At 46.6% G+C, this 23,527-nt stretch overlaps 1 protein-coding gene across 12 annotated transcripts in view; it reads left to right on the forward strand.

Moving 5' to 3' along the window:
* Positions 1-23,527, forward strand: part of LOC141174386 (uncharacterized) — a 242,361-nt gene that overhangs the window by 13,667 nt on the left and 205,167 nt on the right. For all 12 annotated transcript variants that reach the window (XM_073659284.1, XM_073659288.1, XM_073659286.1 and 9 more), the window contains exons 5-6: positions 1,679-1,766; positions 4,089-4,172. In XM_073659284.1, the coding sequence (XP_073515385.1) occupies positions 1,679-1,766; positions 4,089-4,172 (172 nt within the window). The remainder of the gene's footprint in view (positions 1-1,678; positions 1,767-4,088; positions 4,173-23,527) is intronic.

Consider the following 23,527-nt stretch of genomic DNA (forward strand, 5'->3'; position numbering starts at 1 on the left):
CAGCCATGGCCCGGACCCTACCCGTGCTCAGGGCCGTCACATTAAAAAGGATGGTGTGGGCTTATCCGGGTTGAGTGGCTGATTTACGACTACGCCACCTGTGGCACCTGGTGAAGGCCACCAGCGCCGCCGCAGTCCGCTGAGGCATGGTGTTATGGCGGCCAGAGTTATTACTACTCCCCACAGGCAGAGCAAGGCCTCTGGGCAGAGGGACAGGATGGAGGGGGTAATAGTAGAGGGAGACGGGCGCCGCGTCGTGCGGTGTAGCGCAGAATAAACAGTCCGGAGGCCATAGGGGTGAACTTCCAAGGCTTTACTCACTTCAGAGATGGCAGAAGGAAGGCGACTCCCTGCTCCCTGCGAAGTCCTGCGGTCACCAGGGACGGGGGTCCGATAACCTCCGAGTAAGTCTAGCGTTCAGTCGGGACCCTACACCAGAGTGTTCCTGAACTACAGACCGAATCCTTTCCTGTCCGTGTGTGTGCGAATAGGAGGGTCTCCCTCTGAGCTCCTCTCAGAACAAGGGCACGGGTGGCAACTCCGCTCCGTCCGATACCCGGTGGAATCCTCAGGGCCTACCGGACTTTCCCGACCCGGACATGGAGTAGCAAGGTCGGGTGTCGGGGGCCGGTATCCCTCTTGCAGCCGGACTCCCTCTGAATATATCAGCATGGCGAGGACAGGTGGTGTACACCACTCCGTTTGCATCCTGCCTGGGATCCATTTGCTATGGAGCCACACTCTTAAGCTCCGGGCCTTCTTGGTCGTGGTCCTTGACCGGGTTGAGACATTCCTCGTCTGCAACCTGCCCCTCGTCCCAAGGCCGGGGTACAAGGGCTGTGTCTCCCTCCCCTGCAGGTCCACACAGGATCCACTATCAGGGTGGGAGATCACAGTACTTGACAGTCAAAAGAACGATCAAAGACCGTCAAAGAACTAAACTACAAGGACCAAGAACCAAGATGGCTTTTTATTAAATATGAAATTTAAAGTGTAACTAACTTGTAAGTCCTCCACCCTCACCCACTAACTGGTTCCCCTAACTCTTGGTTCCCCAGTCTCCCTGCAACTAGGGGAGCAGCACCTAGTGCATACTAGCCCCCTCTGGTGGAGAAATGTGGTGTTGGATGCAAAGGTTGGGTCACGACTATCACACTGTTCTTACCTCAGAGGAGGAACACTACACTCCATTAGAGAAGTGCAGCATCCCTGTGGCGGTCGAACCCTCAGGGGCACCACATTATACACTTGGGGTGAAGTGCTGGATATTATACACTGGGGGCAACGGGACTAAATGAAGAACCTGAATTCAATGACTCAAGGCATGTGTCCAATATTTTTCTCCATACAGATTGCACTGTTATTATATGTAGGAATCTGGTTGGTACTTTTACTGTATCTGCGCATAGATGATACTGTTATTACACACATAATTAATACTATTACTGTACGGGTGTGCTAACACTTGTTTCTTTTCTAATATAACGGCTGATTATGATTTTACCCCTGTGGCTAGTGCAGAATTCAATAATTGCACTTTTTTAACGACTTGGGGTGTAGGTAAATATCTGAGCATTTCACTTGCACCGGTAATGATGCGGCCTTTCTTTTCAATCTATTTTAGCACAAGCTTTTCTCACTTTTCAGTGGTTTTATATAGTCTTTCATCTCTCTGCAGACATCTGGACCCAAACCTGGTTGAGAGTCTGTCCACTCTGATCTATGCCGCAGCTCGCTTGGGAACAGAAGTGACAGAGCTTAAGATGGTAGGTTTACAGGGATCGTTAGTGAAGCCAATGTATTCCACTAGGGTAATTATAAGTGTCCCAGGCACTGTACCTCCCTTTAAACCAGATCTGTATCCAGATTTCACAATGATGTTAGAATGACTGTGTAATCTGAATGAAGGAGTTTATGAGCCCAAGTGTATTCAATCCATTCTGATATGGATTATCAAAATAAGTACACCATCCTCATCAGCTCTAAGGTGTATATAATAAGCTGTCTGTGTTGCAAAACTTGATGACGTATCTGCTTTAACATTGTAACCCATCTGAGAAACTGTCGGTTACTGCATGTCCAGCTTCAGAAATCAGGTTTGCACCAGGGTTTGTTACCACTGACAAGACAAATGTAGCAAGATGGCAAATACAGGTGCTTCTTACTAAATTAGACTATCATCAAAAAGTTAATTTATTTCAGTTCTTCAATACAAAAAGTGAAACTCCTATATTATATAGAGTCATTACACACAGAGTGATCTATTTCAAGTGTTTATTTCTGTTAATGTTGATGATTATGGATTACAGCCAATGAATACACGACAGTCATTATCTCAGTAAATTAGAATAAGTAACAAAAAACACCAGCAAAGGCTTCCAAAACATTTAAAAAGGTCCCTTAGTCTGTTTCAGTAGGCTCCACAATCATGGGGAAGACTGCTGACTTCACATATGTCCAGAAGGCAGTCATTGACACACTCCACAAGGAGGGTAAGCCACAAAAGGTCATTACTAAATAAGCTGGCTGCTCACAGAGTGCTGTATCCAAGCATATTAATGGAAAGTTGAGTGGAAGGAAAAAGTGTGGTAGAAAAAGGTGCACAAGCAACCGGGATAACCGCAGCCTTCAAAGGATTGTTAAGAAAAGGCCATTCAAAATTTTGGGGGAGATTCACAAGGAGTGGACTGTTGCTGGAGTCATTGCTTCAAGAGCCACCACACAAAGACGTATCCAGGACATGGGCTACAAGTGTCACATTCCTTGTGTCAAGCCACTCATGACCAACAGACAACACCAGAAGCGTCTTACCTGGCCAAGGAGAAAAAGACCTGAACTGTTGCTCAGTGGTCCAAGGTGTTGTTTTCAGATGAATGTAAATTTTTGCATTTCATTTAGAAATCAAGGTCCCAGAGTCTGGAGGAAGAGCGGAGAGGCCACAATCCAAGCTGCTTGACGTCTAGTGTGAAGTTTCCACAATCAGTGATGGTTTGGGGAGCCATGTCATCTGCTGGTGTAGGTCCACTGTGTTTTATCAACACCAAAGTCAGCGCAGCCGTCTACCAGGACATTTTACAGCACTTCATGCTTCCCTCTGCCAACAAGCTTTTTGGAGATGGAAATGTCATTCTCCAGCAGGACTTGGCCCCTGTCCACACTGCCAAAAGTACCAATACCTGGTTTACATACAACAGTATCACTGTGCTTGATTGGCAGCAAACTCGCCTGACCTTAACCCCATAGAGAATCTATTATAGAGAATCTATGGGGTATTGTCAAGAGGAAGATGAGAGACACCAGACCCAACAATGCAGACGAGCTGAAGGCTGCTATCAAAGCAACCTGGGCTTCCATGGCACCTCAGCAGTGCCACAGGCTGATCGCCTCAATGCAACGCCGCATTGATGCAGTAATTGATGCAAAAGGAGCCCGACCAAGTATTGAGGGCATTTACTGAACATACATTTCAGAGTTTAAAAACATTTTTCAAGCTGTTGTTATAAAGTATTCTAATTTACTGAGATAATGACTTTTGTGTTCTCATTGGCCGTAAGCCATAATCATCAACATTAACAGAATAAACGAGTGAAATAGATCCCTCTGTTCGTAATGACTCTATATAATATATGAGTTTCACTTTTTGTATTGAAGAACTGAAATAAATTTACTTTTTGATGATATTCTAATTTAGTGAGAAGCACTTGTATTTAATTCATGGATGAGCAGGGTTTGCCATAGCAGGGGACCGTGAACTGTGAAGTTGATATGCATGGAACACTCCCCTATGGCATCCATATGTCCTAAAGTTACATAAGTAATGGTGTTGTCTATAATATTCATGGCAAATTTTTGGCAACATGTTCTGTGAGCATGGCACAAAATGTGGCACCATAATTCTTTTTTCTCCCATAGCAATGCCCCTATTTCAGGCTATATCTCTTCCAATTCTTTTACGACTCCACCATCAAAGAAGCGCTGCCCAGGTGATTGGCCAACTTTTCCAAGAATCCTGGTGGTCTACCCTTTTCCCGTACAGACATTATACGAGAGTTAGCAAGCATGAAAAAGATTTTTTTTTTTCCCAACAGGTATCTGAACTGCTTTCCTGTAAGTACGGCAAAGAACTTTGCCATATGTGGAAACTAAACCAGGCTGGAACTGTGAATCAAGTGGTAAGTGTTTAGTACTCTGTGTAGTCTGATCATGATATTGCAATCCACTCCTCTCCCCCCAAATGCCCCCCAATATATACTAAACTAAAACTGGCCAAACATGACGATATTGGGAGGATCAGCCAACAATCTTGTTTTTAGGGGGGCCTGTAAAGTGTCCGAGAGCGGTAGTCACGACCAAGCTGCTGTTCAGTTGTGCTCTGGCACTTTACAGACAAGGGGCGTCCCAGTCCCAATGTGCTGTAGGATGTGGGGTGCATCACACTTACTTGTAGGCCGCAGGCCTCCTCTGCCTCCTGGCTTTTCGTTGAAGTGACTTTGATGGTCCTTTATGACATAAAATACCTAAAAATGACACCATTCTAAAAACTGCACCCCTCAAAGTGCTCAAAACCACATTAAAGAAGTTTATTAAACCTTCAGGTGCTTCACAGGAATTTTTGGAATGTGAAAGTAAACAATGAACATTTAACTTTTTTTCACAAAAATTTTACTTTGCACTCAATTTTTTTATTTTTGCAAGGGTAACAGCAAAAAATGGACCCCAAAATTTGTTGTTCAATTTCTTCTGAGCACGCCGATATCCCATATATGGGGGAAGACCACTGTTTGGGCGCACGGCATGGCTCGGAAGGGAAGGAGCGACATTTGACTTGTTGAATGTAAAATTTGCTTGAATAATTTGCAGATGCCATGTTGCGTTTTGAGAGCCCCTGATGTGACTAAACAGTGGAAAACCCCCACAAGTGACACCAATTTGGAAATTAGACCCCTCAGGGAACTTATTTAGATGTGTGGTGAGCACCTTGAAACCCCAGGTGCTTCTCAGAAATTTATAACATTGAGCCGTAAAAATAAAATTATCACATTTTTCCCATAAAAATATTTTTCAGCCCCCAAAATTTGCATTTTCTTAAGGGTAACAGGAGAAATTGTACCATACCATTTGTTGTGCAATTTCTCCTGAGTAATCCGTTACCCCTTATGTGGGAGAAAACCACAGTTTGGGTGCACGGAAGGGCTCAGAAGGAAAGGAGCGTCATTTGACTTTTTGAATGTAAAATTTGCTTGAATAATTAGCGGACGCCATGTCGCTCTTGGAGAACCCCAATGTGCCTAATCAGTGGAACCCCCCCACAAGTGACACGATTTTGGAAACTAGACCCCTTAGAGAACTTATCTAGATGTGTGGTGAGCGCCTTTAACCCCCAAGTGCTTCACAGAAGTTTATAACGTGGAGCCGTGAAAATAAAAAAGTCCTGTTTTTTTTTTAGCCCCAAATATTTTATTTTCAAAGGGGTATCAGGAGAAAAATGGACCCCAGAATTTGTTGTGCAATTTCTCCTGAGCACGCAGATACCCCATATGTGGCGAAAAATTACTGTTTGGGCTCACGGCAGTGCTCAGAAAGGAAGGAGTGACATTTTGGAACGTAGACTTTGATGGAATGGTCTGCGGGTGTCATATCGCATTTGGAGAGCCCCTGATGTGCCTAAACAGTGGAAATTCCCCACAAGTGACCCATTTTGGAAGCTAGACCCCTCAAGGAATTTATTTAGATGTGTGGTGAGCACCTTAAACCCACAAGTGCTTCACAGAATTTTACAATGTGGATCTGTAAAAAATTTTGTTTTAGCCCTACATTTTTTCATTTTCACAAGGATAGCAGGAGAAATGGACCCCAAAATTTGTTGTGCAATTTTTCCTATGTATGCCGATACCCCATATATGGTCAAAAACTACTTTTGATGCACAGTGCAAAGCTCAGAAGGAAGAAGCACCATATTGAAGTTCAGATTTTGCTTGACTGGTTTAAGGGTGCCATGCCACATTGGCAGACCTCTGAGGTGCCAGAACAGCAGACCCCCATAAGAGACCCCATTTCACAAACTACACCTCTCAATGAACTAGTGGGATAGTTTTATAGGTTGTTCCGGGTGCGGCAATACCAAATATGTGTACTTTCATTGTTTTGTTTTCTTTTTTTTCATAATAATATTTATTTATGGGTACAATATATATATATATATATATATATATATATATATATATATATATATATATATATATATATATATATATATATATATATATGCATACACTGTGTGCAGAATTATTAGGCAAGTTGTATTTTAGAGGATTATTTTTATTATTGATGAACAACTATGCTCTCAATCAACCCAAAAGACTCATAACTATCCAAGCTTAATATTTTTGAAAGTTGGAGTGTTTTTTTTTTTTAGATTTGGCTATCTTAGGAGGATATCTGTTTGTGCAGGTAACTATTAATGTGCCGAATTATTAGGCAACTTAATAAAAACCAAATATAATCCCATCTCACGTGTTTATTTTCACCAGGTAAACCAATATCAGTGCACAAAATTTAGAAATAAACATTTCTGACATGCAAAAACCAAAACCAAAAAAATTACTGATCAATATAGCCACCTTTCTTTATGATGACACTCAACAGCCTTCCATCCATAGATTCTGTCAGTTGCTTGATCAGTTTTCGATCAACATTGCGTGCAGCAGCCACCACAGCCTCCCAGACACTGTTCCCAGAGGTGTACTGTTTTCCCTCCCTGTAGATCTCACATTTTATGATGGACCACAGGTTCTCTATGGGGTTCAGATCAGGTGAACAAGGGGGCCATGTCATTATTTTTTCTTCTTTTAGACCTTTACTGGCCAGCCATGCTGTGGAGTAGTTGGATGCATGTGATGGAGCATTGTCCTGCATGAAAATCATGTTTTTCTTGAACGATACCGACTTTTTCCTGTACCACTGCTTGAAGAAGTTGTCTTCTAGAAACTGGCAGTAGGTCTGGGAGTTGAGCCTCACTCCATCCTCAACCCGAAAAGGTCCCACAAGTTCATCTTTGATGATACCAGACCATACCAGTACCCCACCTCCACCTTGCTGGCGTCTGAGTCGGAGTGGAGCTCTCTGCCCTTTACTGATCCAGCCTCTGGCCCATCCATCTGGCCCATCAAGAGTCGCTCTCATTTCATCAGTCCATAAAACCTTTGAAAAATCAGTCTTAAGATATTTCTTCGCCCATTCTTGACGTTTTATCTTATGTTTCTTGTTCAAAGGTGGTCGTTTTTCAGCCTTCCTTACCTTGGCCATGTCCCTGAGTAGCGCACACCTTGTGCTTTTTGATACTCCAGTAACGTTGCAGCTATGAAATATGGTAAAACTGGTGGCGAATGGCATCTTGGCAGCTTCACGCTTGATTTTCCTCAATTCATGGGCAGTTATTTTGCACCTTTTTTGGCCAACACGCTTCTTGCGACCCTATTGGCTATTTGCCATGAAACGCTTGATTGTTCGGTGATCACGCTTCAAAAGTTTGGAAATTTCAAGACTGCTGCATCCCTCTGCAAGACATCTCACAATTTTGGTCTTTTCAGAGCCATTCAAATCTCTCTTCTGACCCATTTTGCCAAAGGAAAGGAAGTTGCCTAATAATTAAGCACACCTTATATAGGGTTTTGATGTCATTAGTCAACACCCCTCCTCATTACAGAGGTGCACATCACCAGATTTACTTAATTCGGAGTTGGGTCTCAAGCCTATGCAGCTTGGAGTAGGACAACATGTATCATGTGATCAAAATACTCATTTGCCTAATAATTCTGAACACAGTATATATATATATATATATATATATTTATTTATTTTTAATTAATATTATTTTGTGATTTTTTAAAATATTTTTACAACTTTTTTTTTACTTAGTCCCACTATGGGACTTTCACTTTCTGCAGTCTGATACCTGCTATAAGGCATAGCAGTGCAGGATCACTGCTATGCCTTATAGCTGTCAGCCCTGCAGACACAAAATAATTAGATCATGCACTGCGCATGATCTAACTACCTTGCTAGTGCCTGGTGACCCTGACGTCGTCATGACGACATCGGGTCACCATGGCAATGATGGGGACCCCGGAATGACTTTGCGGGGTTTCCGATCCAAGAGCAGAGGGGCTTCTGTCCCACTGTTCGCTCGCTAAATGCTGAGATCGCAGCATTTAGTCGGTTAAAATGCCGGGTGTCATCTGTCAGAATCAGCTTGTAGACCGTGTACCGAGGAGGTCTCTCTCAGAATACAGTGGGCTGAGGACAAAGGATACTGGCAGACAATTTGTTGGGGTAACACCTTTTTGCTAAAAACAGGAACTGGGTTGCAATGCAAGAAAGGAACACAAATAAACTTCACACACACCTAGCTCAAGAAAGCGAGGACCCAGGTGCTGCACAACCAACAGAACCAGGATATACTAACAGAAGAACTATATTTTTCCTACCCAGTGGTTCTGCCTAGTGCGGTAACCGCGTGTTACCCAGAGCAGTGATGTAATCAGATGAGTGCACACGGCAGTCCGTGCAGTGGTGCAACACAACAGTTAACAAACTTAACAACTTTCTACATTTACAATACTGTTATCCTAACTATACACAATCTCACCACTGAGGGGAGTCTCTAGCTAAGGTTCACCCAACTCCGCCTACATCCAATGTCTTTAATTGAGAACCTGTATTTGGCTCCAAACTCTTCCTGCTATTTGCATGCATGCATCCACCGGGGTCCCTGTGGTGGTGCCTGAGCTCAGGACTTACCAGCCATTAACTGTTCTCTGAAGAAGCTGTCTTATCATTTGATCGGGCACTTAGCTGGGAGAATGAGGAGATGGTCCTGGCCTTGTCACAGGAGCACAGTTTTCAGTCTTTCAGATTAGCAAAGGGCCCTTCACATCACTCAGATGCCTTGGGGGGAATCCAACTCTGCATCCATCCGTCCCCCCAAGGTGATTCTTTCTCTCTGTCCAGAGTCACAGGCAAGGCTTCGCCTTCACTCAAAGTCATGTTACACTTCCAGCACGCTGCACACACTGGCTCTTAGGATGCAGCTCACCACAATCTCTTCCCTCTCCTCACAACTGCTTGTTTTTTGCTAACTCACACCAGAAGGTTTACCATGGAATCCCTTTTTTTAGAGGCAACAGAGACCTGTTGTGGCCGGAGGCTGATACCGCAGCAATGTCCATACATCTCCCTCTCACATGCCACCCCACTAGAGGTTGGCGTTCCCAACACACCTTCCCAGATGAAGTTGTCCTGCGCATAGCGTTGTGGGGGTATGCCCGCTGTAGTCCGAGTGGTCCTTTGCAGGACTGGGGCTGTCGACTCCCCTGAAAAATTAATGCTGGGGCCAGTCACAGGTTGAGCAGGGGCAGTCCTTTCTTCCTGCATGTTGTCTCTGAGGGTAACCAGAGGTTGTGCAACAGTGTTTCTGGAGGGCATTATTACAACAGAAGGGGCTCCCGTTTGCAAGGGAGCGGATGCGGCCCACCCATCAGCATCCATGAGCAGGTCCACTACCCACGGCTCAGGTTCAGGAGTCGCAGCCGCAATAGTCAGTTCTCCAAACTGACACTGTCACACCATGTTGCGATGGAGATTTTTCGTAGGCCCCCCAGTTCCCATCGGTTGCACCTCATACACGGGGATATCGACGTCTACTCTCCTTTTAATCACATACGGCACCGCCTCCCACCGATCATCTAACTTTCCAGACTGTTGTTTTACTCGGACCAGCGCTCTTTTCCCTGGGGCAAATACTTCCTGCTGCACCAGTCTTGGATCATAATGGGTCACCTGTCTCAACCGTTCACCCACCACCCTGTGTACTATTCTCAGGCGCCGCCGATGCTCCTGGGCCCAGGCGGTAGTGGACCTAGGAGGGTCCGCCATGGGATTAGGCATGTGTAGATCTTCAATCTCCCTGCCTGCCCTCCCAAACATCAGCATGTGGGGCAAGTACCCTGTCATGTTGTGGACCCGATTGTTATAGACCCACATCAGTTCCGATAGGTACTCAGGCCAGCCCGCTTTTTTATCATTCTCCAGGGTACACAGCATTTGCTGGAGGGTGCGGTTGAAACGTTCACATGCTCTGTTGCCTTGCGGATGATAGGGCGTCGTCCTAGACTGTTCAATACCATAAAGGTGATAAAGTTCTTTCATTAAGGTGCCCTGGAAGCATGCTCCTTGATGAACATGAATCTGCCGGGGACACCCGAACACTTGGATGAAGTGCTGCCTCTGCGACTGATTCTGCAGTCTGGTCTCTGGTAGGTACCACCACTGCGTAGTTAGTGAAATGATCCATCATCACCAAACAATACAAGTGTCCCGAACTGGAGTACCCTATTTTTACATAGTCCATCATGCGTAACTCCAACGGAGCGAATGTACAGATGGTTTGAATGGGAGCTCGCTCTTCCAGATTCTTGCTCAGCCCACACGCTCGGCATTTTTGACACACCTCAACTACCATTTTCTCTAAGTCTTTGCAATACATCATTCTCTGTAGCCACTTGTAAGTCTTCTCGCTCCCGAAATGAGCCCCTCTCTCATGGGCCTCTCTAGCGGCAACTGGACCCAACGTCATGGGAATCAGCACCTGTTGGCGGTGCTGCAACTCTGAGAGTAGGTAAATCTGACAACATTAGAGACCTTGCACCACATTCAGCTTATCCCATTGACGCAGCAGTTTTTCCCCTTCTGAGGACAATCTCTCCCGCTCCTCTGGCCTGGGCCACATATTAGCCTTGACCCAGCGTTTCACGCATCTTACATCTCTGTTCTCATCCTGGGCCCGCTCCCAATCTGCAGTAGTTTTCCCGAGAACTGTAGGCATTCCAGAGGCCACCCCACTTAAATGTACCATGCTCTGGAAGGCAGGCAATCGCCCCAGGTCAGGCATCTCTGTGTCCTCCAGTTCATCATCGATATTCCCTGCCGGTGGCTCCATCGGAACTCGAGATAGTGCGTCTGCATTTCCATTCTCCCTTCCTGATCGGAACTTGATATGGTAGTTGAACTTAGTCAGCCGTGCCATCCACCTCAGCTCCAGCAACCCCAGTTTGGCGTTCTCCAGGTGGGCCAGTGGACTGTTATCCATCATGACTAGCATTTCAGCCCCCATTAAGTACTCCGCAAATCGTTCTGTCATCGCCCAAACCAAGGCCAGCAGTTCTAGCCTGAAAGAACTATAATTTGCGGGGTTACGTTCTGTCTCTCTTAGGGAGCGGCTTCCATATGCGATCACTCTCTCTAGGCCATATTGTACCTGCGACAACACTACTCCCAAACCATGCAGGCTCCCATCAGTGTAGGGCAGGAATGGAGCATCAAATTGGGGATAGGCTAGGATCGGTGCACCGGTTAGGGCGGCTTTCACCTCTTCAAAGGCCTTCTGTTTCTGAGAGCTCCACTGAATGGGGCGATTCTTGGGTTCTTGAGATGTGCCTCTCAGGAGTTCATTTAAGGGACCAACCAGATGGGCGAACATGGGGACAAACAGTCGGTAGTATCCCTTTAGTCCCAAAAAGGCTCTCACCTCTCACAACATTCTCGGCTGAGGCCACTTCTGGACAGCCTCAACCTTACTGGCAGCTAGTTGTACTCCTTCGGGAATCACCACATGACCCAGGTATTCTATACCGTCTTGAAACAATTGGCATTTTTGATGCTCGATCTTCAACCCGTGGTCCCTAAGTCGCTGCAGGATCTGCCAAAGCTTCTGAAGATGATCCTCAAACAATGACCCAAACACCACTACATCGTCCAGGTAGATCAACACTGACTCAAAGTTGAAGTTGCCCAAGCAATGTTCCATTAGCCACTGAAAGGTTCCTGGCTCATTGGAAAGACCAAACGGCATCCTGTTAAATTCATAGAGTCCCATGGGTAGGATGAACGCCGTTTTCGCTTTGTCTTTCTCAGCCACCAGGGCTTGCCAGTATGCGCTGGCCAAGTCGAGGGTAGAAAGGTACTTAGCCCGACCCAGCGCTGATAGCGATTCTTCAATCCGGGGAAGAGGGTAGGCATCCTGTACAGTGTGAGCATTCAATTTTCTATAATCTACACAGAATCAAAGGTACCCATCCTTTTTACGTACTAAGACCACTGGCGCTGCCCATGGATTCTGGATCTCTCGTATGAGCTGATGGACTAGTATGTTGGCTACCATGTTCTTTACTTCTTGATACATCTTCGGAGGGATCTGCTGATAACATTCCCGAATTGGGGGCGTGTCCCCGGTTGGAATCTCATGCTCGATGGTAGAGGAACACCCAAAATCTTTGCCATGACGGGAGAAGGCCTCCTGGAATTCCCATAGGGTATCTTCTAGGAGCCTCTGTTGAGCAAGAGTCAGGGTCTTCCTATCCACTCACATCCGATCCACCATGATTCGGCCGTTCCACTCAGTAGTGGGGTCTTCCTTCCTGGTCAATTCAACAGCATAAGTCCAGGCTAACCTCGTATCGGGCCGGAGTTCAAACCCTGTTCTTCGGAGTATCTCTCCATCAGGCACAGACTTCTGCCAGCAACGTATCCCCGGGTATAGTGAATTCGCTATCCAGCACGTTAATGAAACGAATGGGCACACAGCCATCTCTCACCATCGCTAGTGCACGGGCCACCAAAGGCTTCGTCTGGGACGATTCGTTGAACATTAGCTCAATCAGTACTTCCAGCCTCCCCGAGGTTCTTACAGGCAACATCAGAAGTTGTTCTCTGTTCAATGCGATCACCACTGGTGCACGGGAGCGAACCTTGATGAGACCTACTGGTCGGCCAGACGTGGCACTTTTCTGAAAGCCACAACTTCTCACCATCCACTGAAGGACACTCTGGGTTGGCCGGTGGGTTGTAGTGCATTGCCAGTATCGCGGTCCTTCCTTAGCGAACAGACGGTGATCCAGATCCTGGAATTCTTTCATCCCCAAGGTTACATCCATTCCTCTCCTAGGGGGATGATCGACCAGGACCACTCCTTTTGTACCGATGTCTTGGCCGCATAGCATCACTCTCATCCACACAATTCCCTTCACAAGCAACTGTCCATTGTTGGCTGCTGTAAGCCGAATAACACTGCCGTCTCCAGGCTCCATCATATGACCGAAACGACGCTCAAAGACCTCGAGGGGCATGATGGTGCAATTGGACTCGGTGTCCATCAAACACCTAACTTTCTGTCCTTCAAAATCAGCCTCTAACACTGGACTGCAGGAATACAAGTCACATTTTCCACGTGAAGGCCTTGGCTGATTGGGGGCCGCTGCAGGATGCCCAGCTACTGCAGTAGTCGGTAGTTTAACACTGGCGCTACAGCCTCGGAGTCGGTCCCGGCACCGCAGTCCCTGGCAAGATAGCCATAATGTTGACAACTCCAACAGAGGAGGCCCCAGCACCAGGGGCACTTCCTTGGTTCTGCCTCCGCGGCCAAGTTGGGACCGACAGAGCAGCTGGGGAGGGAGGTTTCGTCTCTTGAAGTCGCACGGATCTCGTCCGCATCTGGGACACTTCCAGTCGAAGAGGGTAGGCATCCTGTACAGTGTGAGCATTCAATTTTCTATAATCTACACAGAATCAAAGGTACCCATCCTTTTTACGTACTAAGACCACTGGCGCTGCCCATGGATTCTGGATCTCTCGTATGAGCTGATGGTCTAGTATGTTGGCTACCATGTTCTTTACTTCTTGATACATCTTCGGAGGGATCTGCTGATAACATTCCCGAATTGGGGGCGTGTCCCCGGTTGGAATCTCATGCTCGATGGTAGAGGAACACCCAAAATCTTTGCCATGACGGGAGAAGGCCTCCTGGAATTCCCATAGGGTATCTTCTAGGAGCCTCTGTTGAGCAAGAGTCAGGGTCTTCCTATCCACTCACATCCGATCCACCATGATTCGGCCGTTCCACTCAGTAGTGGGGTCTTCCTTCCTGGTCAATTCAACAGCATAAGTCCAGGCTAACCTCGTATCGGGCCGGAGTTCAAACCCTGTTCTTCGGAGTATCTCTCCATCAGGCACAGACTTCTGCCAGCAACGTATCCCCGGGTATAGTGAATTCGCTATCCAGCACTTTAATGAAACAAATGGGCACACAGCCATCTCTCACCATCGCTAGTGCACGGGCCACCAAAGGCTTCGTCTGGGACGATTCGTTGAACATTAGCTCAATCAGTACTTCCAGCCTCCCCGAGGTTCTTACAGGCAACATCAGAAGTTGTTCTCTGTTCAATGCGATCACCACTGGTGCACGGGAGCGAACCTTGATGAGACCTACTGGTCGGCCAGACGTGGCACTTTTCTGAAAGCCACAACTTCTCACCATCCACTGAAGGACACTCTGGGTTGGCCGGTGGGTTGTAGTGCATTGCCAGTATCGCGGTCCTTCCTTAGCGAACAGACGGTGATCCAGATCCTGGAATTCTTTCATCCCCAAGGTTACATCCATTCCTCTCCTAGGGGGATGATCGACCAGGACCACTCCTTTTGTACCGATGTCTTGGCCGCATAGCATCACTCTCATCCACACAATTCCCTTCACAAGCAACTGTCCATTGTTGGCTGCTGTAAGCCGAATAACACTGCCGTCTCCAGGCTCCATCATATGACCGAAACGACGCTCAAAGACCTCGAGGGGCATGATGGTGCAATTGGACTCGGTGTCCATCAAACACCTAACTTTCTGTCCTTCAAAATCAGCCTCTAACACTGGACTGCAGGAATACAAGTCACATTTTCCACGTGAAGGCCTTGGCTGATTGGGGGCCGCTGCAGGATGCCCAGCTACTGCAGTAGTCGGTAGTTTAACACTGGCGCTACAGCCTCGGAGTCGGTCCCGGCATCGCAGTCCCTGGCAAGATAGCCATAATGTTGACAACTCCAACAGAGGAGGCCCCAGCACCAGGGGCACTTCCTTGGTTCTGCCTCCGCGGCCAAGTTGGGACCGACAGAGCAGCTGGGGAGGGAGGTTTCGTCTCTTGAAGTCGCACGGATCTCGTCCGCATCTGGGACACTTCCAGTCGAAGATCCTTCAGTTCTGCACGCAGAGCCTGCATCACGTCCTTCAAGGTATTCGAGTCCTGTACGGCCCTCCGTTACCTGTGCGCTATTCACGACTTTCTTGGTCACGGGCGTGTACTCTTCTCTTTCTATTGCGGCGAGGTAGATCTGGTAGAAGGTCATGTCAGTCGTCATCCGGGTCATCTCCTGTAACTTGTCCCGTAGGAATTTATTGGCTAACCCAGAAATTAACTGGTCCCGCAACAGCCTGTCCACTTCCCGGAAAGCTCCCATTGCTTCAGGGTCCCGCCGCTGTACTTCATTCAACGTTTCTTGCAAAGCATTTGAGTCTCGCCCTCTCGCTGTGGCCGATTAAAGAAGGAACTTCGCAGTTCCGTCACTTTGACACCCCTATACCCGTGGGTTCCCTCCAGCAGTGCAAGTATCTTATCTAAGGTGTCTCGTTCAGGTCAGGTCGGACCATTACTGTCTACCTGGCGTCACCCTCTAGTGCATTCAATGCTATCTCTGCTCACAACTCCGGGATCAAATTGCACATTTTAATCACACTCCGCACCCTTTCTGTCCAATCTTGCAACAACATATTTTTACTGTCATATTTCGGCAAATGTTGTAATAGCGCTCCAGCTGGAAGGTATCCCGCCGAAACTGAAGCAATGGGAAGTGGACTCAGTACCTGGGCCGGGGCCACCGCTGCTAAGGGGTTGTCTCCCTCCATGTCCCTGTCCAAGGCAATCGCTGTATCCTGCCGACTACGGCAAGTTGTAGACTGTGTACCGAGGAGGTCTCTCTCAGAATACAGTGGGCTGAGGACAAAGGATAATGGCAGACAATTTGTTGGGGTAACACCTTTTTACTAAGATCAGGAACTGGGTTGCCCCGGCAATGCAAGAAAGGAACAGAAATAAACTTCACACACATCTAGCTCAAGACAGCCAGGACCCAGGTGCTGCACAACCGACAGGACCAGGGTGTACTAACATAAGAACTATAATTTGCCTACCCAGTGGTTCCGCCTAGTGTGGTAACCGAGTGTTACCCAGAGCAATGATGTAATCAGATGGGTACACAAGGCAGTCCGTGCAGTGGTGCAGCGCAACAGTTAAAAAACGTAACAACTTTCTACGTTTACAATACTGTTATCTTAACTATACACAATCTCACAGCCTCTGTGTGCGCGCGATTGCTGAGACATATCAATACGTACCTGGTCATTAAGGCCCAGGCCACAGGAACGTATGGATATGTCTCATGTCCAAAAGGTGTTAAATATGGTGTCCTCGACCATTCTGAGACCTGGAGGACAACACACAGCATACAACAATCACATAAAACATTTAAACTGTTAGTCTCCTCTCTTCTGGGGTATAGAGTGTCCATTTTTGGTGAGTGCACTGACCCCAAAATCAAAGAGCACAAGTTCCTGGGCCTATAGGCCAACATAACAATCACCCAATAGTCCTTGAGTACATACCATGTCACCCTCCTGCACAAAACTTTAAGTAGGCGGTTCTCTCAGTCAGAACCGCAGAAAAAATGTCCATCCGAGTACATTTTCCAGAAAACTATGGCCCTTTGGCCCATACATTAACAGTTGCCCAATAGTCCATGGGCATAGTCGTGTTCATTCATGGGTCTACATGACCCTGGCCTCACCAGTTTGGAGACCCTGACACAGTGTATCTAAGTTCCATGTATTCACAGGCCCGTTGGCCAACACAGCACCTGCTCCAGTAGTTCTGCAGCACAGTCCATACAGTCCCTCATCCGTCTTTTAAGACAAGGATGCAATTAACACAGTCCTGACCCAGCTTGATCCTCAGGTCATCTGTCCCCCTCGCCAACCTTTTTGTGAACATACACCTTGTCGTCTGTGGCTATCTCCTGGATGAACCCACATCCCTTTGCAGAGTCGTAGTGCCGCACGACTCCCCATGCCTTCCGGTGGCTGACCTTGCCACCTCCGGGACGCTGTAGCTGGGTCCGCACCCACTTTTCTCTCTCCTTCTTTTTCTGTACAACTTTGGCAACCCACTTAGCTTTAACAGGGTACAGAGTCAGGAGCTGCTCTATCTAGACCCGGGGCAGGGGACCCAGGGTCATTGGCTGAGGTGGGACTGCTTTAGGGGGCTGAGGTGTACTTACAGCTAGGGCCCTCACCATCGCCTTCAGCCGCGCCACCTGGTCGCAGGGTTTCGGCCACTCTGATACGGCTGCTTCCACTTGGGGATCGGGTTTGGGCTCAGAGTCCGGCCGGTGATCCTCGATCTCAGGGTCCGGTACCGGATGTTGAAACTTCACAGCGGGTTCAGGTAGATCCTGAAGTAGCCGCAGGCCTCCAGGCCGCATCTCCTGCTCCAGCAGCTTTGCTTTCCTCTGCCATTCAGCCCGTCAAGGCCACTACAATGTGCGATGCCATGGCATTCCATTTTCTCCAACTGCATGCTTTCACTTCCTCTCATCAATAATGGTGCCAGCCTGCTGTTCCGAGAGTGTACTTTTCCGTGGCTCTTCCCTTTCCTGGGTGGAGCTATTCCTGGGTCGCCTGCCTGTTTCCTGGCTGTCTCTACCCATTTTCCATTGACTTGCTGCAACGGGCATGTTTTTTTTTTCTTTTGTTGGGCACTGCACACCATGGGCTGGCCTCTCTGGACAAGCCTTTTCTTAGGCTGGACAGATTTTCGTGGTTTCTCTTCCTGTATGCCCACGATGAGAAGGTCCATCTAGCCATTTCGCGACACTCAACGCCATCTTGGCATCAATGTTCAGTGCCATCTCTGTTTTTGCTGGATCTTTCCGTGCATCTGTCAAGTTTTCTTGATGCATGGATCGAGCCTGCCGACTACACCAAATAAAAGTCACCGAGAGCGGTAGTTGTGACCGAACTGTTGTCCGGTTGCGCTCTGGCACTTTACAGACAAGGGGTGTCCCAGTCCCAGTGTGCTGTAGGGTGTGGGGTGCATCACACTCATGTGTAGGCCACAGGACTCTGCTGCCTCCAGGCTTCTGTCCTCAGGAACCGTCGCACACAATTCATGCAACACAAAGTTCTTTATAACAGTTAAACTTTTACTAAACAGTCCAAGTTCATCAGGTGAGTATGGATGGGGTAGGGCACAGCAATTTTCACTTCATTCTTTCTTAGTACAACTCCTCTTCTGTCCTTCCACTCATTCGTTCTTGACTACCTCCAAGCCCAGGATTCGTTGTCCATTCCGGCAGTGCACCCGGGACCGGCTATCTGCCCCCCATGTAATTCCACGTCCACCGACCTCGTGATGCCAGAAGACCATGCCCCCTCCTTGGTACTTGGCCCAAGCCCTAGGCTCCAGACGCTGTTGGAATGTCCATCAAGTATCTCCATTTCTTCTCCCACTGTCTCGAAGGGCTGGCCAAAGCTTCCCCTAGCAACCCACCGCACCTGAACTTAGCCTTTACTATGCACTTCACTAGCTGACACTGAACTCCCCCTAACCAGGAAGTGCCCCCCTTTTTATCAGCACTAGTGTGACTGAGCTGTTCCTATCCTTAACTATTTCCTACCTTCCTACTTGAAAAAGTGTTTGCCCCTTTCCTGATTTCTTATTCTTTTGCATGTTTGTCACACTTAAATGTTTCAGATCACAAAACAAATGTAAATATTAGACAAAGGTAACAAAAGTTACAAACATAAAATGCAATTTTTAAATTAAAGTCTTTATTATTAAGGGAAAAGAAATCAAAACCTACAGGGTTCTGTGTGAAAAAGTGATTGCCCCCTAAACCTAATAACGGGTTGGGCCGCCCTTAGCAGCAGCAATTGCTATCAAGTGTTTGCGATAACTGGCAATGAGTCTTTTACAATGCTCTCGAGGAATTTTGGCCACTCATCTTTGCAAAATTGTTGTAAATCAGCCATATTAGAGGGCTTCCAAGCATGAACCGCCTTTTTAAGGTCATGCCACAGAATCTCAATCGGATTAAGGTCAGGACTTTGAATAGGACACTCCGAAGTCTTAATTTCGTTTTTCTTAAGCCATTCAGAGGTGGACTTGCTGGTGTGTTTTGGATCATTGTCCTGCCACATAACTCAAGTGCGCTTCAGCTTGAGGTCACAAACAGATGGCTGGACATTCTCCTTCAGGATTTTTTGGTAGACAGCAGAATTCATGGTTCCATTTACCCCAGCAACTCTTACAGGTCCTGAAGCAGCAAAACAGCCCAGACCAGCCCCAGACCATCACACTACCACCACCATATTTTACTGTTGGTATGATGTTCCTTTTCTAAAATGCTGTGTTACTTCTACGCCAGATGTAATGGAACATACACCTTCTAAAAAGTTAAACTTTTCTCTTGTCAGTCCACAGAATATTCTCCCAAATATCTTGGCGATCATCAAGATGTTTTCTGGCAAAACTGAGACAAGGTTTTATGTTCTTTTTGCTCAGTAGTCTTTTTCGTCTTGGAACTCTGCCATGCATGCCATTTTTGCCCAATCTCTTTCTTATGGTGGAGTCATGATGAACACTGACCTTATCTGAAGCAAGTGAGGCCTGCAGTTCTTTGGATGTTGCTGTGGGGTCTTTTGTGACCTCTTGGATGAGTCGTCGATGCGCTCTTGAGATAATTTTGGTCGGCCGGCAGGCCACTCCTGGAAAGGTTCACCCCTGTTCCATGTTTTTGCCATTTGTGGATAATGGCTCTCACTGTGTGTCAAAGTTGTCCCAAAGCTTTAGAAATGGCTTTATAATCTTTTCCAGACTGATAGATCTCAATTACTTTGTTTCTCATTTGTTCCTGAATTTCTTTGGATCGCAGCATGTCGTCTAGCTTTTGAGGATCTTTTGGTCTACTTCACTTTGTAAGGCAGGTCCTATTTATGTGATTTCTTGATTGAGAACATGTTTGGCAGTAATCAGGCCTGTGTGTGTCTAGGTAAATTGAACTCAGCTTCCCAAAGATGTGATAAACCACAGTTAATTTATGTTTGAAGGGGGGGGGGGCAATCACTTTTTCACACAGGGCCTTGAAAGTTTGGATTTCTTTTAATTCCAACAGAGAGAAGGATCATCATGACACATAGGTTAGAGCTCTTGCGTATGGAGAAGTCGGGAAAGAAAGCTGTCAATCAATGCCCAACAACTATCTAATGTGTATGGAGACTTTAGAAGTAAAAACAGATTATAAAAAAAACTATGTAGTTTGACATTTCATAGTCTGTTAAGATAGAAACACACGTTTTTGTAGAAGCTATATACTGAATATTATAGAAGATGTTTTTTAATTCACAAAAATATACATAAATGAACATTAAAACATAAGTTTAGATATGCCATGTGCCCAATTATTCAGTGTCTAGCTCTGCTTCCATCCTGTTCTTGCCTTTCTGAACAATGTGAGAAGAGGTCTGTCACCTACACACTTCTCAGCACGTGACGTGGGGTGCCCCTGCAAGGGTTCATTTATCTCCTCTCACTCAAACCAGCACTCAACCTCTGTTTTAGGCTATAAAGTGAGCATAAGGCTGTGTTCACACGATGCGTATTTCATGCGTTTCCGCGGCGTTTTTGCAGTTGCGTAAACGCCGCGGAAACGCATGAAAAATGCATGGTAGAAGGGCAGCAATGTTCCCCAATGGAAATCCGCATGTGCTGTGCCCATGATGCGGATTTTTCCGCAGCGTTAACGCTGCGGTCAAAAATCCGCAGCATGTCAATTAATTTTGCGGAAACGCGGCGATTTCGCCGCCATTGACTTGCATTAGAACGCGCCAATTCCGCAAGACAGCATTTGTACTTGCGTAATTGGTGCGTTCTAATGTGCGGATGGTACCCGGGTGTGGAGGAGAGGAGAGTCTCATCCACACCCAGGTACCATTAAAAAAGCTGTAAAAAGAAGAATAAAATAAAAAATAAATGTATTCTTACCTTCTGTCGGCCCGCGCAGCGCTCCCGCTTGGTTCCCGGCACTTGCAGTGAGTTGTAGGACCTGCGGTGACGTCAGAGTCATGTGACGGGTCACGTGACGCTGACGTCGGCAGGTCTTTCAATTCAAAGTTGCCGGCAGCCGGGAGAACAGAGTGAGCAGGACAGCGCGGGCCATCGGAGGTAAGTATATACACTCTCTCGGTTCACACTGTATAAATCCATGCTGTTTGCATGGATTTATATAGTGTGACCTAGTTATCAAGCACTTTCCAGGTGATGCTAACATCGCCTGGAAAGCGCTTGTCAATCTGCATGCGGAAACGCATGTGAATCTGCATGTGGATCCGCATGTATTCTGCAGGAAAAACGCATGCACAATCTGCATGCGTTTTTTCTGCCAGGGAGATGCAGAAATGATGCAGAAATTTTCTGCTTCATTTCTGCATCGTGTGCACATACCCTAAATCACACCCCAACACATTCAGCACATCCCGATTCTTAACTTAATACCACCACTCATGAAACACTCGTAGTGATGAGTCCCAAATCTATGTTACTGTCTGACAATCAAAAGGTCACACACTCTCTTAAAGGTTCTTTTAAACATAAAAGGATCAACTTATTAAAGATTTTAAGTTTTAACATAAAAATATAGTGTTTACAATAAAAGATATAAAAAGTTAAAAATAAAATGACACACAAATATGCAAAAAGTTATAACATAAAAAGGGAGAAATAACATAAATACCTAAACGTTTCTGTCTGCAGTTATCTTGTTTCCTTGAGGGAAGGAAAAGTGAATTATGGAGCACATCAGCCTCTTAGGCCGCCCTCACATGTGAACAACTTCTCTTTGTGCCACCCAGCTTTTTTTTGTCCTGACCATAGGCTCATATTTCCAGAATGACCCAGATTGGCCCATTCAAACATTGTTGTCTGTGAATGGATGATGAGCCAAGTTGTGGTATTTCAAATACCTGTGTCTCCCCCCTTTTGTTTTATGGGCAATAGGAAATATTCTTTCTTAGTTACAACCCATCCACTAGCTCTTTAAAATTAAGACTCCAGAAGCCGAGCTGCCAGATTTGACACCTCTAGAATTCTCCAAGGGGAACGCATTCTGTTTGCAGTTCCTACAATAAGAGCAGGCAGATGCTATCTCCTGTGTGGTTGAAGACAGCACGTGGATGGAGCATTAACTAGTTATTTTAGCGTTTCTCTTATAATTATGTATTTTCTTCACAGGGTCTTACTGTCAGGCAAGGTGTGGGAAAAACTGAGTGCAACACGAACGGATGAGGGGAAGGGAGCCCAGACAGTAGGGAAAGGGGGAGTGGAGACCTCCTAAGCTGATCTGATATCACCCTATCTCCCCTATCGTCCCTATATGGGTTCCTCACCAGTTGCCGCTCAGGAACCTAAAACCCTGTATTTCCCTAGAGCTAGGCTCTGGCTTGGGAAGCAGGTGATAAGCACTAGTCAATCCCCACTAACAACTAAAGACAACAAGGTAGACTGACATGGGGAAAAGTAACTTAGCTTAAGTCGATTTCAGAGAGATTACACAAATGTCCTGTTAGCTCCAGAGAGGAAGAAAACAGGCTGCACTAGCTCCAAGCTTTCACAAGGAAACATGTGAATATCACAGGTGGCTCCCTATTGCAAACTGGCAGCATTTAAACAGCAAGAGAGAGGTAGCCGCTGGGTTCTAGAGTGAAACAGATCTAAGAAGATGTATGTAATGCCAAATGAAGAGATCTCCTGCAACCAATTGCAGGGCTACTGTCTGTCACACCCGTGACAGTACCCCTTCCTCTATGAGAGGCTTCCGGACACTCAGGACCAGGTTTCTCAGAATAAGAGGTGTGAAATGAATGAACCAACCTGGGAGCTTTTACCTCTGATGCTGAAACCCACATCCTCTCTTCTGGACCATAACCCTTCAAGTGCACCAAGTATTGTAGGGAATGACGTTAGAAACGAGAATCTACAATACTCAAAATCTAAAACTCCAGATTACCATAAACCATTATTGGGGGAGGGGTGAGGGCTCAAGAGGTTCCACATATTTCTTGAGTAAGGACCTGTGGAAAACATTTTGGACCTTAAGGGCCTGAGGAAGCTCAAGAAGAAACGCTGCTGGGTTAATGACAGCGGTTATTTTATAGTGACCAATAAACCTAGGTCCCACCTTCCAAGAAGGGATTTTCAACTTAATATTCCTGGTAGACAACTACACAAAGCCATTCACATTCATGTACGGACCTGGCAAGCGTTTTCTGTCAGCAATGCGTTTATACTTGTCTCCCATGATCTTTAAATTACTCAGAACCCCCCGCCACACCGAGGAGAGCGACAAAGCAAAACGTTCCTCCTCAGGAACTCCCGAAGCTCCTCCCCGGCTAAAGGTACCAAACTATGGATGGTAACCGTATGCACCGAAGAGCGGTGACCTGCCAGTGGATTCTTGACGATGATTATTAATGGCAAATTCTGTCAGCAGTAAGTAGGATGCACAATCCTCCTGATTTTCGGAGATGAAACACCTGAGGTAG

The sequence above is a fragment of the Phyllobates terribilis genome, unplaced genomic scaffold (genome assembly GCF_046119375.1).
Source record: "Phyllobates terribilis strain yellow unplaced genomic scaffold, ASM4611937v1 Scaffold_13__5_contigs__length_258822181, whole genome shotgun sequence".
Taxonomy (NCBI): domain Eukaryota; kingdom Metazoa; phylum Chordata; class Amphibia; order Anura; family Dendrobatidae; genus Phyllobates; species Phyllobates terribilis.